Consider the following 26,334-nt stretch of genomic DNA (forward strand, 5'->3'; position numbering starts at 1 on the left):
CCCTTGAGTGTGGCTCTTCCACAAAATACCACGTGCGGGCGTGCACATACCGTGCGATTGAAACTTCGTGGCCCATGCACAGAAGTCGGTATTTTGTGGAAGAGCCACACTCAAAGGGCCAAAGAGCCGCATGTGGCTCGTGAGCTGCAGTTTGCCGGCCACTGGTCTAGGGTTATTGAAACTCCTAAATAAGGTAGTACAAATAAAACTTCAACTGAGCCAGGCACCCAACAAGGGCTTGACCACTGTTGGCTGTTATTCATTGCAGAAGGCCATAATAAAACATGCTTAGGCAAGGGTTAACTCAGGCAGGAAGAGAGATTAAAAAAATAAGAGCATTTTGAGAAAATGTAAGGATTAACAAAAAAAGAACAGGAACAGATAAGGGCAACACAAGACCGTTGGATAAGCTATATGTGTTTATTTGACTTACATTTCTGTTCATTTGAACCTTTAAAAAATCATGAATCTACTTACTGGTACACAGGACTGCATGTGTAGATGAAGCAGGGCTTGAGGTTATTGACTATTCAGGCAAGGTGCAAGGGTCAGCGGAGCAAAGGCTGTTTTAGGTGTTCTTTTAGGTTACCTGTCTCCTGGAAAATCTGGGGACCTGCAACCCAGGGATTTTCCAAGAATAATCTTTCTAAACTGAGGGGGAAAGTTTAAAGATTTTGTTGTTGTTTTGTTTTGCCTTACTATGTTTTTAAATAACCTTTCAAAAATAAGGCTCTATGAAAAGAAGAGTTAGAACTCGCCTCTCTTTCCCAGGCAAATCAGTACTTTCCACAGCCCGTTGACCCCTCCGAGCATTTCCCCAGCACACTCTGTGTTTGGGGTTATTACTTTGAGCGTGTTCAACCTTTTCTCAGATGTCACTGAACTGTGCTTAGGCTGGCCTTCAGGGCATTGACCCTTAAGCAAATAGATAATGTTCTCGAAAAAGTTTGAATTCTGTTGAATGCTTTATAATGAACACCGAAGTTGGAAAAACCCTTTGACTCTCCACAGTGGAGTTCATTGTTTCTTCTGGCTTCCTCAAGTTCACATTCACAGGTAAGCAACTTATAATTTCTACAGCATTTGAGGCCTATGTTCTGCAAGTTCATTTCTTCTAAAGCTCACTGTGTGGGGCATTGTGTTTATTATTTACTAAAGGGTGACCTCTTGTCATGTGATAAATAATATGACTTGCAGAATAATGAATAATTTCGTAATATTATATACAATACAGATGACTCCTAATTTGTAGCAATGCTATTTTATGAATCAATTCTCTTGAGAATCTGTGGTATGAGGGGCTGTGTTGTAAAAATGGGTGAATAGATTGAATAATCTACCAAAAATGAAAAATGCCAATGAAGTTTCTTAACTTGGCTTTATGAAAGCATAATTCTGTTTGTACTGATAGCCACAAATCCTTACCCCAGAAAGCTGGTGCTGGTTTAATAAAGAACTATACCGACTTACCTTTTTTTTCTCCAACACCATGCTCCTTTCCTCATTCTCCCAGTTTTTAATAATTTAGATACTGAAAAATATGAGCTCTGGGATACCTGGCTAAAGGGGGAAAAGTTGGTTTCTAGAATCTAATTTTAGTTTTTATGGTTCCCTCACTAGTAGAAATTACATGTTGCTGATGATTTGAATGCATAGATAAAATATCATACACATTTAAGACTGGAATTAAGTGCGGTATTTCTAAATGTCCTGAGGGAGGACTCGCTTTCTAGACATTTTAGAGACACATAAAAATGATTGTATCTTAGTCTCTAAATAGTTGGATCTAATCATGATTATTATTAAACTTTTAAAGTATTGACTTATGTGTAAGCTCTTTTTTAATAGAGGTTCTTTCTATGTGCAGGTACCCGCCAACCTACCCCCACAAGTCCCCTTCAGCTCCAGACTTAGTTACTCCTGGGCTGGCTCTGTAACTCTGTAATGATCTCTGAAGCCTCCATCTCCCTGCTGAGGATTAACTGTTTACATACCCCTCCTCCACTTGATTGTAAGCCCCTTGAACAATTTGAGTCCCACCACTAAGAGTAGTGGTGACAAATATTTGCTGATGAATGCTGGGAGTGAATTAGGAAGTAATTTAGGAAAAAAATTTGCCCATTCTGGTTTTAAAAGACACTGAAATTGCTAAAAAATGCCTAAGTTCCACTGTAGGAATCAAGTATTAGAGTGCTATGTTGCTCTGTGAAGGTGAAAGGACTATGCATGGAGAGACCAAGGAGAGCTGGGAGTAACTGCGCAGTTAAATTCCACTTTCTTCAGGAGCTATTCCTTAGTCCTCCATCTCAGCTGTGACTCTGGGGAGGAAGGACTTTTGTGTGTCCTTGAGGGTCCCTGTGTATTCCTGTCCCCTCTGGGCTATAAGGGGCAGTGTCTCCCACATTGTTGATACACACCATCATCTCACAACCTACAAGAAAACATTTTCCTTGCTTCTTAGTATAAGTTAATACTTCTTCTCTCTTTAATGATCCTTGGGGAAAAAAATCAATCCTTTGCTAGGTTTAATGGTAACACAGGAGCCCTACCTACGTTCCTCAATGGCAGCAGTGAAAGATGTTTTAAAGGCTAGTTGTTTATTTATTTCGTTAATCCTCACCAGAGGATATTTTTCTATTGATTTTTAGAGTGGAAGAAATAGAGAAACATCAATGTTAGAGAAACACATCAATTAGTTGCCTCCTGCACAAGCCTGACTGGGTCCGGGGATCGAGCCTGGAACGGAGGTACGTGACCGTGACTGGAATTGAACCTGTGGCCCTTCAGTCCCTGGGCAGACGTTCTATCCCAGTGGTCGGCAAACTGCGGCTCGCGAGCCACATGCGGCTTTTGGCACCTTGAGTGTGGCCACAAAGTTTCAATCGCAGTGTACGCGCTCGCCCGCACGGGGTATTTTGTGGAAGAGCCGCACTCAAGGGGCCGCAGTTTGCCGACCACTGTTCTATCCACTTAGCCAAACCTGCTAGGGCAAGGGCTTTTTAGAAAAATCAAAATGTGTGGCTTGAAAAGTGACTTCTAAATTCAAGAGGAGCAGGAGCAGTTCTGTTTTTCTCTCCGAGCAGCTCAGGGAAGGAGAGTTTGTGGAGCTCGGGGACAGAGGGAACAACTTCATAAAAGAGTCAGGAGAGTATTCACCGTGTGATGTTGGGGGCAGGGCGGGCCACTCCACGCCTGAGCTGACCCTCTCCCCTAGCTGTCCCTCAGCTCCTCAGTAGCTGTCAGGGTTCCCCCTTACCATGTTGGTCTGGATGTGGAAAATCCTCAGTCTCTTCCTCCTGAATCCAGTCTAGGCAAGACCAACATGTTCTAAAGATAGTATTTGAGAGAAAATGGAATGGGAAGCAGAACAAATCTCTCCCCCGCCCCCCCCCCCCAAAAAAATTCAAAACCCTGAACACTGACAGAGTCAAGAAGCGATCCCCTAAAGTGACAAGAACCTGGGCACCATTGGCTTGGCTGTGTCACATCACACAGCCCGTTTCCTTTGGTGACCTCAGGCACATAGGCTGGGGAGTGATTTGAACTGTAATATACTCTGGGCCTTAGTAAATGAGGGGGAGCCGCTGCTTCATCTGGGTGGATTTCTGACCTTCCCAACATGTTCCCTTCTATCTCTCTCTAGTGTGGATTCCCAAGTCTCAAGCCTTATCAGAGTTTTGATTTTTTTTAAAAGGATATATAAATGTGATCAAACCCTTCTTTTGCCTGAAAGCCTTTATTAGTTCCCCTTGTCCTTGGGATAGGATCCCAAGTCCTTAATGTTAAGGATTACCAGGTCCCAAAGAAACAACCAGACACATCCTCCAAGGTTACCCCGTCCACTTGCCTCGCTAAGGTAGAAAACTCCTGATGTCTACCAGTAAAGGTCAGAAGACTGTCCTTCAGTGTGGGCTTCTGTGCTGATAGGATTACACATTTTATCAAATAAATTAAAAACTTCAAGCCTGGATAGTTAAACAGAAGCACACGAAGAACACAGGTTATAGAGTACGTGCCATTTAGCAAAGAGAAACACTGGTGTTGGCATGGACAATTAAGAATTCTTGGGGGATTGCATGATTAGGTGGCTAAAGTCTGCCAATGAGTGCTTAGAAATTTTGATTTCCTGCTTTTAACTCCTATATTCTCAAATTTATTAAAAAATACATTTTCCTGAAAGACCCTGAAATTTGTTCCCAGAGATTTTTAGGAGACTACATAAAAATTCAGAATGAAAAAGAAAGAGCATAGTATCTTATATATTTTTCAACACTGAGTTCTTTTGTGTTGATTAAAGTAAAATTTTGTTATTATAAATTAGAGGCCCGGTGCACAAAATTCGTGCATTGGTGTGGTCCCTAGGCCTGACAGGCAATTGAAGCGTGAGCATCTGGGTGGAAGGGTAGGTCTCAGCTGACCTCTGGGCCCTGGGCAGCACCTGGGCCCCCAAGCCCTCATGTGCCCCCCTCTGCCTGAGTCATGAGGTGGATCGGAGCTGGGCCTGTCCGGAGGAGGAGACAGCAGGAGGTTGGGTGGTTGGCCCTCCCCATTCGGGGCCGATCAGGGACGGGCCAGCTTGGGGGAGGGGCCACGGGCGATTGGCCGGTGGGCCCTGTCCCCAATTTGGGTGGGGGGTGGCTGATTGGGAGTAAGGAGGCTGTGGGGAGGGGCTGTGGGGAGGGGCTGTGGGCGGTGGGGTGGGGGGGCTGATTGGGGTCAGCAGCTGGGGGAGGGGCCATGGGAGGTTGGCCAGCCAGCCCTGCCCCTGATCAGGGTGGGGGGCTGATCTGTGGTGGGACCAGGTGGGGGGAGGGACTGCAGGAGGTTGGCTGGCTGGCCCTGCCCCCTATTGGGGTAGGGGGCCAATCAGGGGCGGGCCAGTCAGGGAGAGGGGCTGCAGACCAATCAGGGTGGTGGAGGCCCATCGGGGCCAGGGCCGGCCAGGGGGAAGGGCCGTGGGTGTTTGGCTGGCCTCAATTGGGGTGGGAGAGGCCGATCAGGGGTGGGGACAGTTTGGGGGAGGGGCCGCAGGAGGTTGGCCACCGGCCCCATCCCCCAATCATGCCAGTTCACTGGCTGCAGTGGGCGTCATAGTGACCGGTTGTTCCGGTCGTTCCGGCGTTCCGGTTGCTGGCTTTTTATATATATAGATGAAGCAATTCATGTAACATCTAATTTTGGAAACATTGCCTTTTCTGGAAAATATCACAAGCAAGGCCTTGTTCATTCTTTCTAGTAATTTTGTTACCTCATTGCATTTTCCCAAACTTGGTGTCACAAAAATTGCCACTGTCTTTGTGGGTGCATGCAAGCAATTAACACTTTCAGCACAATGGCTTTCAAAAGTCATCATTGCCATTTCTAAACTGGCCAGAGATAAGGCATCTAGCCTCCATTTCTATTGAGCAACAGTCAAATATTATGCAATGCATGCCTTGTTGCAATGGAGAGTATACATCTTTTGAAGGATGGCTCCTTGGTATATCAAAAGGGAACAGTGTACTTTCAAAGTTCAGAGTATGCACTGAATGCTGAAAAAGAAAACAAGAAAAGGAAAGAATAGCCCCAGATATTCCGTACCTGGCCTGCCATTCTCAGGTGATGCACCTGGAACCAGAGAGGAAGGAGCCTGATTCTGGGGTGCATCAACTGAGAACCACCCTCTCACAATCTGGGACCCCTTGGAGGATATCAGAGAGCCAGTTTCGGCCCAATTTCCTGAGGCCAGGCTGAGGGACTTTACTGGTGCTTGAATCCGTGCACTGGGCCTCTAGTATATATATAAAGTCAAAAGTAGGTTTGGAAAAATGTCTATTCAGTTTCTATACCCTCAGTTTCTCTTCTTTTTTGTTCTGTTCAAGCCCTCGAAGGATTGGATGAATGATGCCCATCTACATTGTTGAGGGAGATTTTCTACAGATTCAAATGATAATCTCTTCTGGAAACACCCTCACAGACACACCCAGAAATAATGTTTTATTAGCTATTAGGTATCGCTTAGTCCACTTAAATTGACACATAAAATTAACCATCCCATCAACCTCAAGCAAGGTCATTTGCCTGAAGATAAAATGAGAAAAAGCACGCCCATTTCATAATTTTGCCTAAGAACAGGACAAAATAAGGTCACTGTGAAACCCACAAAATACCAAACATCCCTCTCTCTTGCTAAATGAATGACTGCCATTTCTTTAACCAACCATAAAATTACTCTGGCGTTCTGACAGCTTCCAATCTGGAGCAAACCCCCACTTCATTGGACTCTCTCCCAAATCATCTAACTAAAGCTCACGCCCTATAATTGGTTATTCCTAACAACACTCTTACCGAGACACCCATAGTCCCCACAATCTGTTCTTTCTCACTACAAGTAATAAATCCAGATTCTTCTACTACAGGTGTATTCCTGGTGGTTTTGGCTGAAGGGCATGGTGATGCTATGGGGATAGAAATCCATGCTATGCATAAATTTTTGTCTGAGACTATTACTTTTTAATAGAAAATAGAGATCACAAAAATCATTGCATTCAGAAAGAAGGAAAATGTAAGCAAACCTAATGTGAAACCTAATGTACAGAATTGCTGAAGGCACATTTGATACTTTGGTTAAAAAAGAGATCATGCCTCTATTTTGTTTTATAGGGTTACTGGCTGCAGATTGCAATTACCATGTCTGACTCAGTAATTCTTCGCAGTGTGAAGAAATTTGGAGAGGAGAATCATGGTTTTGAGTCAGACGGATCATGTAAGTGGCCCTTTTCTCTCACTGCCTGTTGTACAGTGACAGTTTAGAACAAAAGAGGAGCAAACTAGTGAGGTTTCAAGGGGCAGAGACAAATCATCAACAATATTTAGAGCTATCACTGAACATGTTTCCCACATATGAATGGGTGGTTCTCCCTAGAATCCATGTAATGGAATGTCTGAAAGTGTTAAGGTGAAGATGCATAAAATATGGGTGAAGGAAGTATCTATTAATATCTGTTTCCTAGGCAGATTAGGGTTGTTCCAGCATTGGCTATGATTATTACCTCTATTCATGTATTGTTATAATTAATTATAGCAGTAATTATTCAGTGAACACTGCTTCCCAAGAGGAACTGCACCAAGACTGTGCTGGAAGAATGGGAAAGGGCTAGTACCTAGCATGTAGTGAGCACAGATGATTCTAAGCAAGTTTTACTGTTTTATCATTTTTTAAGAAATGTGTTTTTATTGATTTCAGAGAGAGGAAGGGAGAGAGAGAGAGACAAAAACATCAATGATGAGAATCATTGATCAGCTGCCTCCTGCATGCCCCCTCCTGGGGATTGAGTCCACAACTTGGGCATATGCCCTGACCAGAAATCAAACCATGACCTCCTGGTTCATAGGTGCATGCTCAACCACTGAGCCACGCTGGTCGGGCAAGTCTTATTGTTTTAAACCAATCTTATGACTTTATAGGACAAGAAACTAAGACTTGAATATACTTTTTAAAACTTGGCAAAGATCACATGACTCATAATCCTAACCCAGTTCTGTCTAATTCCCAAACCTAAGATATTAATCTCTATCTATAATATAATTCCAGTTAACTCTTGATTAAATTAAATTAAATTAACATGCCAGGAGGATCAGGATGTGCTGCTCCATGGTAATGGTTGACATTAGTTAGCACCTTGGGTTCCTTTCCCTATGGTTTCCCTACTCAGACCCTTTTGCTTCCTACCCTCCATCTGCTCTGACCTGTGCTGGGAAAGTAATGTGCAGCTCAATCCCACGGCTTCTACTGGCATGCAGGTGGCAACAGCATTATACAGTCTGGGTAATTTGTGGTGTAAATCTAAGTGGGTAAATTCTGATGTTTCTAAAGAACCAAATAATAAATAAATATCTTTTTATTTGGTAGTTCAAAAAATCCTATTTTCTTCATCTAGTTTAGAAATGTTGGTCTCTAGTTGATATTCAGAAGATACAAATATTTCATATCCTGAAGAAAAGTCATGCAGAGATGTAATCAAGCCTGCAGTCCTAATCCTGAAAGAACATTTTCGAGATATATATATATATATATATATATATATATATATATATATATATATTGAGAGAGAGAGAGAGAGAGAGAGAATAAAAAAGGAGAAAAAGCAAATAATCATTTTGCTATGTTACATGAGTAAAAAATAATTTATAGGAATGGTGCTTTTCTAGAGTAAAATTATAAATGATTATGTTGCATATAGTCTTTATTAACTGCCTTGTGCATTGTTTTTATTCTGACAGATAACAATGAGAAGGATTCACGGTAAGTGACTATTTCAACAATGCATTTTTTTTCTAGAGTAACTTCACAATATTCTTATGATAGGCACAAAGCAAAGGAAATATTTTTAAGTACATTGCACTTCCTATAAAATGGTATAAATAATCCATTATTTTTCTTTTTAAAACATTATTATAATTTGATTTCAAAAACCTTTTGGAATATCCCTTCTAGACTAGGTCTAAATCTCCCCTGTGTATCCAGGAAAAGCACAAAATTTCCAACCTAAACAGTAGGAAAGGTGTACAAGTATGATTTTGTGAGTACAGGGGAGGTTCCCAAGCCCAAATTCTTCCACAAGCAAATAGCAGATACCTAAAACTTAATTGTTACATATTCCTCTTTAGTTTAAGAGTTTAAATTCTCATATAAAATAAATTTTAGTTAATTATACGTTGGCATGATAGGTAAAATTAGATGGAGTCTAATTTAGAAGACATTTGGGAGGTGCCAGGCAAGTTTCTGAAATAGAGGTGGTAGGAAGGGAGAGGTTGAAGGTATTTAAGAAATTTTAAGTAAGTAATTCATGGCAGAGGGAGGTGTTGGGTGTGGTAACATTACTTGGACTAGGAGTGGTAGGACTAGCCTGGGCCTAGAAGAATCACACTGGGTGGGAAAGAGATGAAAATGGGTGTGAATGTGCTGAAAAGCAATGAGAGAATGACCAGGAAGTTTGAATGAATTCTTTGTTTTCTATTTTTATTTATACATTTTTTTTCAGTTTACTCTTTTTAAAATTAAATTTATTGGGATGACCTGGTTAATAAAATTATACAGGTTTCAGGTGCACAATTCCATAACACATCTATTAGTATATACCATACTATGTGTTCACTACCCCAAGTAAAGTTTTGTCCATCACCATTTATGCCCCCCTATGCCCTCCTTCTCCTTCCTTCATCCCTCTGGCAATCACCACTCTATTGTTGGTGTCTATAGGTTTTTCTCTCTTTCTTTCCCTTTTTTTCTTCTTTGGTTTTTAGAGGAGATGTAATAATGTAGAATGAGAATATAAGAGTGAAAGTTTAATAAAGCTGCTGGGAGGAACAGGAGCAATCTCTAGAGGGATAAAGTACATGAGCTAAGGTTGGAGACCATTCTCATTCATTCATTTCACAAATTTTGAGTGCCTACTAGATGTCAGGCATTAAAATTAGTGCTGCGGTACAGAAAAGAACAAATTGGGCAAAAAATTCTGCCCTTGAGGAGCTTTCAACTTACATCTTAGTGAGGGAGATATCATAAACACCGTAAGTAAGTAAAATATGTAGCATGGTAGCTAGTGATAATCTATCAGTTTCTTTCTACAAAGGAAAAAGTAAACATGGAATGGAGTTATGAAATGATGTGGGGGAAAGTTGAAATTTTACCAACTTTGTCCAGAAAAGGCCCCATTGAGAGAGAAGGTAACTTATGAGGGAAGGTCTGAAGAAGGAGAGAGAATTGACCAAGTAGATAAAACCACATTCTGGGGGGAGAAAATTGCAAGTGCAAATGCCCAGAGGAGGAAACAAACTTGGTGTGGACAAAGGTCAGTAAAGAGGCCAGAGGGCTCAGCTGACAAGACCTGGCATGCAATAAGAGGAGACAAGGTCAGAGAACCAGTTGGCGAGACCACGGAGGGCCTTGAATGTTTCACCAAGGACTTGGGATTCTACTCTGAGCTGGAAGGGAAACTCAGGGTAACCAAATGCTAGGCATGGCATGAAATGTTGGCATCAGTTCACATGGTGGAGATCTTGTCTCCAGCCAGCCCAGCAGCCTGGCTTCAGGAGAAGATGGCAAACATGCTGGATGGATGGAGGGATGAAGTTTCCAAGGAAGGTTTTGGGGGAAATGATTGAGGATGATGTTGAGAGTGTGGTTCAGCTGGCAGGCAGTGGGACCTGGGAATGCATGGGGAAGAAGAAAAATCTTTATGAGGTTTAGCAATTAATTATAAGTAAATGGAGGGTTTAAGGGACTGCATGTCTCATGTGAGATAACAAATAGTTGTGGAAGGGAGAAGGAAGCGAGGAAACAAGATGCCTGGGCTGTCCCAGTTTGCGATGGAGTAGAGTAGTTCCTGGTGAAGGCAAGGTCCAGGGCGTATCCATGAATGAATGACTCAGCTGAAGAAGAGTTCCTTGGCGTGAGAAGGTCAAAGATGGGTTAAGTATAACTTTCTGAGAAATAAAATGAATAAGAAATACTAAGGAAATATAATTTAATGGGAAATATGGGAGTTTAAGGGAAACTTTTCATCACATCAACACTATTTAATGTAGTTGTAAAATGTTTTAAGTGCTAGAAGGAAGTTTTAAATCAGGTAATCCAACCACAAGGAAATAGGTCCATACCACATTATCTCACTTATATGTGGAACCTAATGAACAAAATAAACTGACAAACAAAATAGGTCCAGTGGAACAGAATAACAGATATCAGTGGGAAGAGGGTTGGAGGGAATGGGAAAAAATTAACCAAAGAAGATATATGCATATATGTATGCATAACCCATGGACACAGACAGTATTGTGGGGAAGGCCTGGGGTGGGATGGGGCTTGTGTGGAGTGGGGCAAAAAGAGGAGGCGGGGGGGGGGGGAGATGGGGAACATCTGTAATACTGTCAACAATAAAAATAAATAAATACATAAATAAATGTTTAAAAAAAGAAATAGATCAAGGGTTAAGGCTGAACTCTAATAGTTATTTATTAGTATAAATGAGAGTATGGAATACTTTTTATTTTCTCTCAGTGCCTTCCGAGAAACATCAATGAATCTCTCCGGAACATGAGCTATAGCTATACTGAAATCTCTATAAGAGGTAAATCTGAAGAATAAAAGCTTGTTTTTAAGATACCAGGTTTGGCAAGAATTTCTCAACCAGAGGGAGCTTTTTTTCTTGCTAAAAAATGACTCATTGAATCACCACCTAGGGAGAATTTCTCATTATTTGGGAAGGATGGTCTGTAAATCCCTATTTTCTCTCTTCAGGTTACAAAATGAGAAGAAAGGTGACAGCAGTCCAGTTGGCTTCTTTCAATTGGTAATAAGACTGTGCTGACTTATGACATAGGCTTTGTAACTATGAATCGTTCAGACCATGGAGGAAGTGTTAAATCTTTAGTCATATTGGCAGGTTTTTTAACTACAGTGATTACTTTTTCAGTCATAAACGTTGTCTATGTGATAACATGCTGACTAGCAATTAGAAATGTATTACTGATTAAACACACGAATCTTCTGATCTCAGTAGATCAGAAAAGTGTCCTGGAAAATAATCACTAAGTTTATAATGATCATTTTAGTAAGAAAAATCATCACAGAAATCATATTGTGCATATTTATTTGTATGAGAAGACTTTAGAAATAGTGTAAGTATTTTCTCCAAATTATTCATGGTGGAGGCATTTCTAGGCACAAATAGGTACTCTTCGTTGGCATTATCAGTTCTAGGAGCCAATGTATGTTATTGCTGAATGTCCTATGTAGTATATATACATGGCAATGGTATACGTGCCAGTGACTGTTTCCCTCATAAGTTGTGGACAAATAGCTAAGTTGGCTTCTTTCAATTGGTAACAAGACTAATAAAGTCAGCTCTTGAGATAAAGAAAGTGAATTCAGAGATCAGGAAAGAAATAACATGGACTGGCAATGTAAGAGTCTAATGTTTTAGGTAACTGCTATACCATTCATTTTTATGTAATTAGTGAGAACTCTGTTGTTCAGTGTGATGATCCTACAAAATTTGGTGTTGAATACTATTTATCAGAATTTAGTAACTAAAATTAAATAGTCCTCCTACCTCTCCTGCTTTTCACCCATAGATGATCTCTGAATCCTTTGTTTTTCAAGTTTCGATTTTCTTCAACGACTGACATTTGGCTGATGTTTGTGGGAGGTTTATGTGCATTTCTCCATGGACTAGCCCATCCAGGCGTGCTACTCATTTTTGGCACCATGACAGATGTTTTTATTGACTACGAAACTGAATTACAAGAACTCCAGATCCCTGGAAAAGCATGTATAAACAACACCATCGTGTGGACCAACAGCTCCCTCAACCAGAACGTGACAAATGGAATGCCTTGTGGGTAGGCTGCTATTTTTTACTTTTTTGTTCACATCTTAAACTGTAATTCAAAATGTGTAAAGGGAACATATTGACTGAGCTGGAATGGTATCTGATATAGAGTACACAGAAACATAAATTTACCCACATTTCTACAAATTACTGTGCCCCGAGGTTCTCCTATCTTACCAGGTTTTGACATCCTAACAAAAAACATATTTGGAAATTGCCCATTAAATGCATCATCCAAATTTAACCACTTTTCAGTGTATAGGTTTGAGGATGGGGCTACCAATACTTAATACCAAAAGAAAATGACCCATGGATTTTACTTTAGTCCTATATCATGTCTTATATACAAGACTTCCTTTCCTTTTTTTCTAGCTCTCATCCATTCCTTAGCTTCTGTGGCCTTGGCTAATGATCCACTAGATCCCCAGCCTTTCCTGTATAATGGGAATTTTATTACTATGCCAGAGGCCTTGGAGTAGGGGCTGCTGGTCTCAGTTAGTAGTTGAATTTGTATGGAAGAGTGGTATGGTGTCATGAACAGAAAAAAGCCATGCAGGATTAGCCAGAGCTGGCTGTGCTACTACTGTTTTCTTTGTGATAATCCCAATAGCTGCCTGGTAATCAGTGGAGTTAGAGTACACAGGTTGACTCACTGTTTTGGACTTTGCAGCCTGCCTCACGCTGCCTCAGGGACAGAACAAGGTCGTTTGCATATGTGAACCCACATGCTTAGGTTTAAGAACCAAAGGCAGGGCACAACCTCGCTAGGAAGACACTTGGACTGGCTTTCCTAAGTGAATTTATATTTTTTACCTTCATTTAAAAAGCTTTTAACAGGCTTGATTCCAGATTATGAAAAACCCTTCTAAATCACATTATCTACTCTTACAGCATTTTATTCATTCACCTATTTAACCAAAAATTTTTGAACACCAACTATGAACCAGAAACTTGTGTAAGCATCAAGGATACAGTGGTTATTTTAAGAGTCATGGTTCTTATCTCTGAAACCATCATTAAATCAATGACCATTCAAATAAATACGTAGTTGAAAACTAGTTAGTGCTTGATAGAAAAGTATAGGATAACATACAGTATGCAGAAGTACCCTTTGAAAAATACTAAACCTACTCATTAGAAATATATTTTCTAATATATATATATGTGTGTTTTTTTCTAAATTTAGAAGACTCAGAACAGTTTGTATGAAAGGGTGACTATTTCCAGTGACTATCTTTTAAGTCTTTCATTTACATTGGAGGACAGAGGTGAACTGCTTTTTACAGAATGAAATGACTACAAAATGTAAAGTTAATTACTCCCCTTTTTGAAAAAAATGCATTAAGACTTCTTTATAATGTAAATAGACCCAAGTCCTTAATAATCATGAAGATAAATTTTTTCAAGAGAAAATTCCTAAAAGTATATCTTATAATGTTTTAAAATTTGGAGATAACTATTAGAAGGGCCAAAATTGCCCTGGCTGATTTGGCTCAGTGGACAGTGTTGGACCTTGAACTGAAGGGTCCCTGGTTCAATTCCATCAAGGGTACATACCTTGGTTGCAGGCTTGATCCCTGACCCCTGTCAGGGCGGTATGAGAGGCAACCAATTGGTCTGTCTCTCTCACATTGATATTTCTTTCTGTGTCTCTCCCCCTTCTACTCTCTCTAAAACTTAATGGAAAAATATCCTTGGGTGAGGATTTACAAAAAAAAAAAAAAAAATCAAAATTAGAGATATATCCATGACACCAAGTGCTCATAAATATTTATTAGATGAATTAAATAATGAATCTACCTTTATTCTGCATCACCAACGTCCATTAGAAAGGAATTCACTGTGTCTATCCATTACTCGGGCTTTATTCACTATTACTGGGTCATGTACTTCAAGGTGAGCAAATAGTGAAAAGCAAATAGTGGTTTTCAGAAGCTCACTGGCTTTAGGTGAGTCCACATGATACCAAACATGTAAAAAAAATTCATATGATAACTCATATTGTGCAGACCACACCTTTCTTGGGCCATTTCTTTACTAGGAACTCCTTTGATGAGTTAAATACTTTAATTGTGAGTTATTATGGCCATTGACATTAATACTGTTACACCTCTGAATTACTATGTTTGTTTAGCTTTCATGTAGTAAGATCACTGAGAAAATGCAGTTGGGTGGGACAGAGGAGAAGGGAGAGGACATTTTCCTCCCTCTAAGTTAATATGCCTCCCAAATTATCCAACTCCTTGCAACTTGCTTTCTTGAAAAAGTGTATCATTAAAAGTCCAATTTCTCCACCTATTATAATAGGTCTATCAGTCTTGGACTATACAAGGCAACTCAATGATTTTATCAACATAAGCATGCATGTTTAATAGTAGGAGCTAGTTCTTCTCTTTCAATTATATTGGTTTCCACATACCAATTGTAATTTATTGGATGGAATTTATAGGCTAAAGCCTTTCAAATGGCTCTTAGTGAAAAACGCTGAAAAACATTACAGAACATTAGGCCTCCTGATTAACTTATTGGTTTTTACACTTTAATTGGATAGAAGTAAACTGCATTTTGATATTTGGACTTCCCTTCTTTTATCTTCTTTCAGTTTTTCACCTTACTGTTTGATTATTCTGAGCAAATAAATTCTGAAAAGCTAATGAAATCATGGAAGTGACATGCCGTCATTTCTGCCATATTCTGTTGGTCACACAGACCAACCCTAGTACAATTTGAGAGGGCACCACAAAACAGTGTGAATACCAGAAGACAAGAATCATTAGGGGCTTCTTGGAGGCTGATGACCAAAGCCATTGGGAAGTTACTATCCTCAATTGCCCCACATATGGATGCATTAATATAGAAATCTGAGTCTCTATTTTCTCTTGGATTTCTGTCTATTTTCTTAGAAATGTACATGTAGCTTATGCATTTAAGCACTCTTGAATTTAGACACTTTAAGACCACACACTTAAAAACAGCTTTATTGAGATACAATTCAGATACCATATAATTCACCTGTTTAACATGTACAAATTAGTGTTTTCTAAGGATTTTTTTTGCCTTTCATCTAAATTATGTAACTTGTTGGCATACAGTTGTTCAAAGTATTTGCTTATAATTCTTTTTATTGCTGGAAGACCAGTAGTAATGTCTTTCTTTCATTTCTTTAGCTATTTGAATCATCTCTATTTTTTTCTTGGTCAGTCTAGCTGAAGGTTTATTAATTTTGTTATCTTTGTGAAGATAAACAGCCAGCAGATGAGATAATATCCTATATAATGAAAGCCTAGGTGGCGTCGCACAATGTCGTCACAAGATGGCTGCCACAAGATGGTCACCACAAGATGGCCAGCAGGGGAGGGCAGTTGGGGCGAACAGGCCAGCAGGGGAGGGCAGTTGGGGGCAACCAGGCTAGCAGGGGAGAGCAGTTGGAAGCCATCAGGCTGGAAGGGGAGGGCAGTTGGGGCTGAGATCAGGCCGTCAGGGGAGGGCATTTGGGGGCACCAGGCCAGCAGGGGAGGGCAGTTGGGAGTGACCAGGCCTGGAGGGGAGGGCAATTGGGTGCAACCAGGCCTGCAGGGGAGGGCAGCTGGGGGTGACCAGGCCTGCAAGGGAGGGCAGTTGGGGATGATCAGGCCGGCAGGGGAGGACAGTTGGGGGCCATCAGGCCAGCAGGTGAGGGTGTTGGGGGCAAGATCAGGCCAGCAGAGGAGGGCAGTTGGGGTGACCAGGCCTGTAGGGCAGGGCAGTTGGGAGTGATTGGGCCAGCAAGGGAGGGCAGTTGGGGGCAATTAGGTCGGCAGGGGAGCAGTTAGGCATCAATCAGGCCAGCAGGGGAGTGGTTAGGGGTGATCAGGCTGGCAGGCAGAAGTGGTTAGGGGCAATCAGGCAGGCAGGCAGGCAGGCAGGCGAGCGGTTAGGAGCCAGCAGTCCTGAATTGTGAGAGGGATGTCCCCTGAGGGGTCCCAGATTGGAGAGGGTGCAGGCCAGGCTGAGGGACACACACCCCCACGCACAAATTTTGTGCACCAGGCCTCTAGTAACAAAGATTTTAAAAAACAAACAGAAAAATAATACAGGAAATCAATAAAACAAAGAGCTGTTCCTTTGAAATCAGCAAACCTTTAGCAGGGCTGACAAAAAAAAAAAAAGGAGAAGACACAGTTACCAATATTAAGAATAAAAGATGAGATCGCTACAGATCTTGCTAACATCTTCTAAAGCAGCAGTTCTCAACCTGTGGGTCGTGACCCCTTTGGGGGTCTAACAACCCTTTCACAGGGGTCGCCTAAATACATCCTGCCTATCAGATATTTACATTACAATTCATAACAGTAGCAAAATTACAGTAATGAAGTAGCAATGAAAATAATTTTATGGTTGGGGGTCACCACAACATGAGGAACTGTATTAAAGGGTTGCGGCATTAGGAAGATTGAGAACCACTGTTCTAAAGGATAAGGAACTACTATAAACAGGTCTACACACTTAAATTTGACAACTTGGAGAAATGGACCCATTGATTGAAAATACAAATTACCACAGTTCATCCAATATGGTATAAATAATTTGAATAGTTCTAACTATTAAGGAAATTGAATTTATAATTTAAAAACTCCAAAAAAGGATCCTCCAGGTCAATACGTTTTCACTGTAAAATTCTGTCTATACTTAAATAATAACAACACAATTTTATACATTATTTTCCAGAAAAAAGGAAGGAACATATGCCAATTCATTTTATGAAGCTAACTAGGGGCCCAGTGCACAAATTCGTGCACCTTGAAAGGAACTGTGGGCCACGAGGCTGCAGTAAGCTCAGAGGAGGGTCTTGGCCCATCCTCTGTGTCCCCACCCAGCCACTCCCGCCATGGCCCCCAGCCCCCTGTCTGCCAGCAGCCTTGCTCCTGCCGCTGCTGCTCTCATGCACTGACACTGGCCCTGCTCACACCCTCTGAAGGTGCAGAGCGATTGGGGCCAGTGCCAGCAGCGAGTGTGAGTGGCAGCTACTGCCCCAATCACCCCTCAGGAGCAGGGGGAGGTGGAGAAGCCATCAGGGGGGAACAGGGCCGCCAGCTGCCACTCGCTACCGCTGATGGTGCCGAGTGATCAGGGCTGTTCCTGGACACCAGCAGTGGGTGTGAGCAGTGGCTCCAGCACTAGCAGTGGATGGAAGCGGGGCCGGTGCCGGCAGCAGGTGCGAGTGCTGGGCAGGACCGCAGTGTGCGTGGGAGCAAAGAATTTTCAGTAACAACCAGAGGCTTGCCCTGATAACAGCGACCGGTACCTTGCCTTGGTCTGGTGCCCCCTCTCACACCATCCCACTGCGGCTGACACCTGCCATATTCTGTGCATGCCCCCTGTTGGTCAGCACACATAATAGTGACCGGTTGTTCAGTTGTTTGATTGTTCCGGTTGTTCTGTTGTTCAGTCTATTTGCATATTAGCCTTTTGTTATATAGGATATTATACTGATACCCAAACCAGGCAAAAATATTACAAAAAAGAAAACTATACATTACTATACTCTCATGAATATAGATGCCAAATCTTAACAAAATATTAGCAAATAGAATTTGGCAATATACCAAAAAAATTATACATCATAAGCAAGTGGGCTATATTCTAGAGAAACAAACCTGGTTCAATATTTGAAAAAACAATCAATATTATCTACCATGTTAACAGGCTAATAAATAAAACCACATGATCAGCTCCATAGATGAGAAAAAGCATTTGAAAATTTCAACATCTATTCGTGATGAAAAGAACAAAAGCAAACCCTCCCTTTAAAAAAGTGCATCTACAAAAAATCCAACAGTTAACATTATACTTAATATTGAAAGATTTTACCTCTTTCCTTCCCCCTAAGACTGGAAATAAGGCAAGAATATATGCTCTCACTTCTATTATTTAACATAGTTCTAGCTTGTGCAATAAGGAAGGAAAGAGGTAAAAAAATATATTGATTTAATACTTAACACATCGTATGCGGGGAACGTATTTATACGTTTTACATTGACTGGTAGTAGAGCGCGGGACACGTATTTTATAGACGCGGGATATGTTTTTTATAGACTAGCGGTAGAATGCGGGTAACGTATAAATACGTAAACTAAAGTTACCGTAATTTTACTGAATGTTGCCATTTGCGTGATAAAAACTACCCGCAAACAATGTGTTAATACTACTAAAACTGTACATTCAACAATGGTTAAGGTAGAAAAATCTTATGGTTTTTGTTTGTTTTTTTACTACAATTAAATATTTGAAGATGTAAAGGAAGAATTACAGATATCTTTGTTGGCAGATGACATCATTTTCAACACAGACAATCCCAAAGAATCTACAAAAATCTCCTAGAACCAATAAATGAGTTCAACAAGGTCTTAAAATACAGATAAAATACAAAATTCAATAGTAGTTCTATATACTAGCAACAAAAATGTGGGTACCAAAATTCAAAATATAATGCTTATAACTACTTAAAAACTTTTACTTATGGGTAAATCTAGCAAAACATGTACAGGATTTGTATGCTGAGAACTGCAAAATGCTGATAAAAGAAATCAAAGAAGACCAAAATAAATGGAGACACATACTGTGTTAATCAATTGGAAGATTCAGTACAGTAACAATGTCAGTTCTCCCAAATTTATATACATGTTTAATACAATTTCTATCAAAATCTAAATAAGATTTTTTTGTAGATATAAACAAGATAACTCTAAAATGTACATGAAAAGGCAAAAGAAGTAGAATATCTACAACAATTTTCAAAAAGAAGAATGAAGTGCGAGAAAACAGTATACCCAATTTTAAGTCATATCATATAGCCATAATAATCAGGGCAGTATGATATTGACAGAGGAACAGAATAGAGAATGCAAACCCACGCAAATATGGCCAACGGTTTGTTGACAAAGGTGGAAAAGCAGTTTCAGTGAAGGAAAGATAAAGTTTTTATTAAATGGTGGAGAAATTATTGGATATCCCAAACATAAACATATTCAGAAATTAGCTCAAAATGGATTATGACCTCAAATGTAAAAAATAAACTGTAAAATTTTAGAAAAATATATCTGAGAGCATTTTCTATGGCTAGAGAAAGAGTGCTTAGGCTTGACACCAAAAATAATCCATAAAGATAAAATTTGATAAATTGGACTTCATCAAAATTAAAAACTTTGCTTTACAAAAGACCATGTTAACTGCCCTGGCTAGGTAGCTCAGTTGGTTAGAGCACTGTTCAGTATGACAAGGCTCTGGGTTCAATCCCTAGTCAGGGCACATAGAGAAATCAACCAATGAGTGCAAAAATAGGGAGAACAACAAATGGATGCTTCTCTGTCTCTCTCAAAATTAATAAATAAAAATTTTTACAAAGACCTTGTTAAGAGGATGAAAAGACAAACTACAGACCGGGAGAATGTATTTGCAAATCATATATCTAACAAAGGACTAGGATCTGGAATAACTAAACAACTCTCAAAACTCAATAGTTAAAAAAAATTCAGAAGATGGAGGAAAGATACAAACAGACATGTCACTAAGGATATAAAAATGGGAAATGAGCCCATGAAAAGATGTTCACACTAGTGGTTAGGGAATGCAAATTAAAATCAAAATGAAATCAGTACTTATCTGTCAGAATGACTAAAATAAAAAACAGTGATAACACCAGCTGCTGGTGAGGATGTGGAGGAACTGGATCGCCCATACCTTGGTGGGAATGTAAAATGGGGCAGCCACTCTAGAAAACAGTTTGGCAATTTTTAAAAAGCTAGGCATGCAACTATTTTATGACCCAGCAATTCTACTCTTGGGGATTTGTCCCAGAGAAATGAACTTAAATGTAAAAAATAGAAGCATTATTTGTAATAGACAAAAAGTGGAAACAACCCAGACATCCTTCAATAGGTGAGTGGGTTAAACTAACTGTAATTCATCTATACCGTGGAATACTACTTAACCATAAAAGGAATGGGCTGTTGATGAAACTTGAAAGAATTATGCTGATTGAAATAAAACGCAATCCTAAAAGGTTACATTCTGTGTAATTCCATTGAACATTCTTCCAATGACGAAACTATAACAACAAAGAACAGATTAGTGGTAGCCAGTGGTTAAGGAAGGAGTGGCCACATAAAAGCATGGATGCATATGGAAGGGCAGCATGGTAAGTCCTTGTGGCAATGAGACTGCCCTGATCGTAATTCTTCAGTTTCAACATCCTGATTGTGAAACTATCCTATAGCTTCACAAGATGTACCACTGGGGGGAAACTGGGAAAAGGGCATACATAAGCTCTCTGTAATACTTCTCACAATTGCATCCTCATCTATACTTATCTCAAAATAAAAAGTTTGATTAAAAAGAAACAAAAAGTAGATTCCTGGGTGGGGAAAAAAATGGTTGTGGGTTCTCTGGAAGTAAGACGTAGCCATTTTGGCAGTATGCTACCCTCGTGTGTGGGTGTTCTAGCAACATATCCCTTGCATTAAGGAATACCGAGTCTCCGACACCCTGAAGCCAGGACATGAACATGTTTCTGCCGCATCGTGATGCTCAGTTTAGAGCTGACATGGATGTTCACTCTACTGTGCCAGTGCTCCTATGTCTACAGGGCATGAGGACCATTGAAAGAAAAACTCCTCGCTAAGCAATGCACCTTGTCATAATGACCTCCTAGGTATTTTAAGTGAAAAACCTATGGCTCTAGTAAATATGGAACTGTGAGGTGTAAAGTGAGTGATTCACTCACATGATCATTTATTTTTTATAAAAAGCAAGGTAGAAATCCTCATATATTAATAATTTGTAAAATATCTCTTTCTTTTCCCTCTAATTGTCCTCACTCCCCTCTCCTCTCTTCAACGAACGAGTCAGGGAAATCTTAATTTATTTAAGTAGATGTAAGTTAATTTTGCTGTTTTAAAAAAAGGTGCCATTCAGGGGTCAGAATCACCTGCACAATTTATAGAATCCTTTCCAGGATTTTATAATCAAAAGAACTTTCCACCAGGCACACGATGCAGAGTTTGATGTGCAGCCAAAGGAACTAGGTCAGCCTCTCTTTTCCTTCCTGTCAGTTTTCCTGAGAGGTTTGTCCTGTTGTTCCAGAAATGTTCTCAAGTAATCTCTAAAACTGATAACTTTTTCTTCCCAAGAATAACACAGAAACAAGTTAGTCATCTATCTCTGAGGTGCCTCAGAAGTGAAAAGAATCATAAACTGCACGTACCCTTATCCACACCACTCAGCGATGACGTAATTCTCCTGACCTTCGCTCCAGTAAATCCCGGGGCTGGCTAGGTGCTCAGTTCTCTAAATCCTCGTAGGTTTGTTTATAACTGGCAGCTGCGTCTTTCATGACAGGCACTAAATCACCTCTGCTTGGAGTGTCCGTAGAATGAATGCACCATAGGAAGGCTAAGTAAAGCTTTCTTACAAATGCCCATAGGTTTCTGTTTTTGGACACCCAAATTCCATTTCACAAACAAAGAACTCAGAGTATGGACTCCTTTATACATTAGAAGGCTTTACTCATTATACACTCTGTCGTTAGCTTTTGTAAACGCCTCTGACCGTGGATACTTATATATACATTTATGATTTTCTAGGTCTTGTTCATTCTCAGGGTTCCCTTAAAACACATTGTATGCGGGAAATGTATTTATACGTTTTACGTATTTATACGTTCCACCAGTGTAGTAGAGTGTGGGACACGTATTAATACGTTTTTTATAGACTAGCGGTAGAATGTGGGTAACGTGTAAATACGTAAACTAAAGTTATCATAATTTTACTGAACGTTGCCATTTGCGCAAAAAATTAGCAAAAATGGCCCGCGCCACCTGTTAGCGCGTGATAAAAACTACCCACAAACAATGTGTTAAATCAATATGAAAACCTTGGAATGGGGTGAACACAGACTTACTAGCTGGTTTAGAGATTGTCAGAGGGGTTGGCCAAGGCAGTTATTTCCCTTCCACTAGTTTTTTCAAAGTCAAAGCAAAATCCAGAAACATTTATTAAGTACCTACTATGTGGAAGATATTGTACCAGGCTTCAGACAGTGTGAGCAAGCAGCTTAAACCCAGTCCTTGGCCTCAAGTAGCTTGCAATGTACTAGCATGGAAAACAAATATATATATATATATATATATATATATATATATATATATATATACACTAATAATAGAGGAATATGCAAATTGTCTGGGGCTCCGTCACAGTAACAACCGAACAGCAGGCTGTGTGGGGCGACAAGGCTGGCAGGGGGTTAGTGAGGGACGACCAAACAACCGAACAGCAGGCTGCATGTGGTGACCAGGCTCGCAGAGGTGTTAGTGAGGGACGACCAAAAGACTGAACAGCAGGCTACATGGGGCGACCAGGTCAACAGGGGGGGCATTTGGGGGCAACGAGGTCTGCAGGGGGGCAGTTATGGACAATCAGGCCAGCAGGCAGAGGTATTAGGGTAATCAGGTTGGCAGGGGGGTCAGTTAGTGGTTATCAGGCAGGCAGGCTGGTGAGCAGTTAGGAACCAGTGGTCCCGGATTGTGAGAGGGGTGTCCGACTGCCGGTTTAGGCAGTCAGACATCTCCCTAGGGCTCCTGGATTGTAAAGGGTGCAGGCTGGGCTGAGGGGACCCCCCCATGCATGAATTTTGTGCACCGGGCCTCTAGTATATATATATGTATGTGTGTGTGTGTGTGTGTGTGTGTGTGTGTGTGTGTGTATACATATTCGATGTAAATGTATTCAATAAAGGTATTGAAAAATAGTGCAAGGTGGCAATAAAATCTGTCATAGATAACAGTCTGTTCTGAATTAAATGAATTAAACTTTGATACTTGGTTTGAGGTCAGTAGAGGAGAGAACACTTCCAGCCTGGTCACAAAAGGAAGTTCTGATAGAAAGCAGAAGCTTGTGGGGTGAGGATGCTGTTTTCTGATTTTCTAAAGAAATGGACTCCATATCATTTAACTTGTCCCTGAGGATCAGGACAGTCATCAACCGATATGTTAGTTTTCTAATTATAAAGTTCCTGATTTCCTCCCCTCCCTGCCCCAAACCCTATGCCACAGCATGATGGCTGTGCTGGAAAATGCTGTGGAGCTTTCTTGCTGTTCCCCATAAGTTCTTTGGCTTCAACCTTAGAAAGCGCCCTGGAGAGTGAAGCTTCCTGAGCTGTGGTCAGCAGAAAGGCTCTGCTAATACAGTGTTTTTCTGCCTCTGTGGGAAGATGACATTGCACATTCCTCACAGTGTCACTCTGAGATGGAGGACTTGCAAAGCGGCTTAGATTCCTGAAGAAGGAACAGCAAGCCTCCTGATTTACAGCACACATCTCCCTGTGGCTGTGATTGCTCTATCACTGCACATAGAACCCCAGTGAAAGGGGCCTCAGTGGACAGAGCACTGGGTTGCCATGGAGGGCCCCCGGGCTTCCAACAACTGCAGATAGATGATTTCACACCCTAGCATCTGGGCCTGCAAAAATGAAGGGGGTAGGCATCTCGGCTGTGATTGGTACCTTGAGATCTATTTAGGGATTTTTTTTTGAATTGTCCATAATTCTATTTAGATAAAAAGCCTTATCCATATTTAGTAGAAACGTATAATACATGTATTTTAAATTTCTCTGTACCCACAAATGTAATCTTTGGTAGCTTGATCCTTCTTGTGAGTCTTAACATTTTCTCTCTCTTTTGAAGGTTGATGGACATTGAAAGTGAAATGATCAAATTTGCCAGTTACTATGCTGGAACCGCTGTTGCAGTTCTTATCACAGGATATATTCAAGTTAGTAGCATCTATATTTATTTCTTTTTTAACTATCATGGGTTTTTACTTTTCCTTTTTTTTTTCATTTAAAAAGATGTTTTTATTTATTTTTTAGAGAGAGAGGAAGAGAGAGGGAGAGAGAAAGAAATATTGATCTGTTACCTCCTGCATGCTCCCTACTGGGGGGTCCACAACCCGGGCATGCGCCCTGGCAGGGGAATCAAACCAGTGACCTTTGGTTCCTGGGTCAATGCTCAACCACTGAGCCACTTTGGCCATTTTACTTCTTGAGCAACATCTGGGTTCAAAGTCATTACAATGAAATGAAAAGTGTACTCCTTAACTTTTAAGTTACTCAGAAGCCCTGAGGACTACAGTGTTGTGCTTGTTTTTCCGGGGGTGGGGGTGGGGGTGGGGAGGGGGTGGGGAGGGTGGGGGGAGAGGAGCCATGAGAGAACGAGAAAAATTCTTCCTCTCAGTTGGAGAGGATACAGGCAGTTGTCTAGAGAGACAGAGATAGACCTTTAATTTCCATGTCCTGTCCTTCCCTTCCCTCCCTACTTCGTACTCTCTTCTAAACTCAGAAATAGACACTGCAGGTGAGTTTGTAGAGGGCGAGTGAGTGGTCTGGAGAAAGCCAGATGTGGTGAGTTGGAGGAAGGCAAACTTTTACTGTTTCTCTTTCATGCTAAAGTCTCACCCAACTGTATTTCAACCCAAATTCTATAAACTAAATGTAGAGCACATTTAAGCTATGGAAAGACCTAGAGTCACTTAACCCTTATTAAGGAAAAAAGTATTTCATGTTTTGCCACCTCCTGTAGAAAAAAATAATAACCCTCCCCCCCCCCATTCAATCAATAATTCTAGGAAGTTAGTGCTAGTTGAAGAGAGAAATGCATCAGTTTTTCTCATTTGGCACTGGGAGTTTTTAATAATAGGCTTACTTTGCTTGGTTAGGGGAAACAATTAGCTTATGTCATAATTTTTGTCTTGCTTTCTCTGAAAATTGTTGTCTAAAAGCTCGAAAACTATGCATAAATACTTGTTGGCAGGCCTCTCAGGGGAAAAATTCACTCAGACGTGGCATGCAAGACGAGTGAGTTAAAAGCAATAATTATTTTTGGTGCTTTGAGCCTTATTTTCCACACAAGGTAAGTGAAGCTCAGTAAGGTTCAGTCTAAAAGTGGCAGAGCTGGATTCAAACCCAGGACTTCTGGCTTCCCTGCAACAGGAGCAGATGCCAGCACTTACACCTCAGATCCCCAAAAGAGGCATTTTGTGAATTACTTCCCTCCATTTCCTCAACTGTTACAGTGAAAGTATTTTCTTCTGAAAAGAGAAGGAATTAATAATGTTAATCTCAATGTTAAACATGCCTTGCTCCATTTCTAGATATGTTCTTGGGTAATTGCCTCAGCTCGTCAAATACAGAAAATGAGAAAACTTTACTTTAGAAAAATAATGAGAATGGAAATAGGGTGGTTCGACTGCAATTCAGTGGGAGAGCTGAATACAAGATTTTCTGAGTAAGTGGCTGGTAGGACATTTTATGTATGTATGTATAATTTTTTTTTTTTATAATAAACTCTTATTTCTAAACTAGTGGCCCGGTACACGAAATTCGTGCACAGGGGGCGGGGGGCGAGAGGGGGGGGTACCTCAGCCCGGCCTGCACCCTCTCCAATCTGGGACTCCTCTGGCAATCTGGGACTGCTGGCTCCTAACCACTCACCTGCCTGCCTGCCTGATTGTCCTTAACCACTTTGCCTGCTGGCCTGCTCACCCCTAACTGCCTCCCTTGCCAGCCTTCTCATCCCCAACTGCCCACCCCCCCGCCAGCCTGCTTGCCCCAACTGTCTCCCCCACCAACCTAATTGCTCCCAACTGACCCCCTCCTGCTGTCCTGCTTGCCCCCAACTTCCCCCCCTGCCGGCCTGCTTATCCCCAACTGCCTCCCCCACCAGCCTTCTCACCCCCAACTGCTCCCCCTTGCCAGCCTGTTGCCTCCAACTGCCTCCCCTTGCTGGCCGGCTTGCCCCCAACTCCCCCCTCACCATCAGCCTGCTTGCCCCCAACTGCCCCCCACTGCTGGCCTGCTCGCCCTCAACTGCCCCCTCCCTGCCAGCCTGATCACCCCTAACCGCCTCTGCCTTGGCCCCGCCACCAT

General features: G+C 41.1%; 1 protein-coding gene across 5 annotated transcripts in view; it reads left to right on the top strand.

Annotated features, from left to right (window-relative positions):
* The first annotated feature begins 935 nt into the window (after positions 1-935).
* The window catches only part of ABCB11 (ATP binding cassette subfamily B member 11), an 88,142-nt gene continuing 62,743 nt past the window's right edge, over positions 936-26,334 (top strand). The window contains exons 1-8 of one of the 5 annotated variants that reach the window (XM_059704204.1): positions 936-1,056; positions 2,649-2,747; positions 6,643-6,745; positions 8,263-8,284; positions 11,282-11,333; positions 12,146-12,384; positions 24,095-24,182; positions 25,560-25,693. In XM_059704204.1, the coding sequence (XP_059560187.1) occupies positions 6,670-6,745; positions 8,263-8,284; positions 11,282-11,333; positions 12,146-12,384; positions 24,095-24,182; positions 25,560-25,693 (611 nt within the window). In that variant the 5' untranslated portion in view covers positions 936-1,056; positions 2,649-2,747; positions 6,643-6,669. Of the gene's footprint in view, positions 1,057-2,648; positions 2,748-6,642; positions 6,746-8,262; positions 8,285-11,049; positions 11,112-11,281; positions 11,334-11,853; positions 11,866-12,117; positions 12,385-24,094; positions 24,183-25,559; positions 25,694-26,334 lie in introns of those variants that run through there. The other 4 variants (XM_059704202.1, XM_059704199.1, XM_059704198.1 and 1 more) reach the window with 4 other exon arrangements.

This window comes from Myotis daubentonii, chromosome 7 (genome assembly GCF_963259705.1).
Source record: "Myotis daubentonii chromosome 7, mMyoDau2.1, whole genome shotgun sequence".
Taxonomy (NCBI): Eukaryota; Metazoa; Chordata; class Mammalia; order Chiroptera; family Vespertilionidae; genus Myotis; species Myotis daubentonii.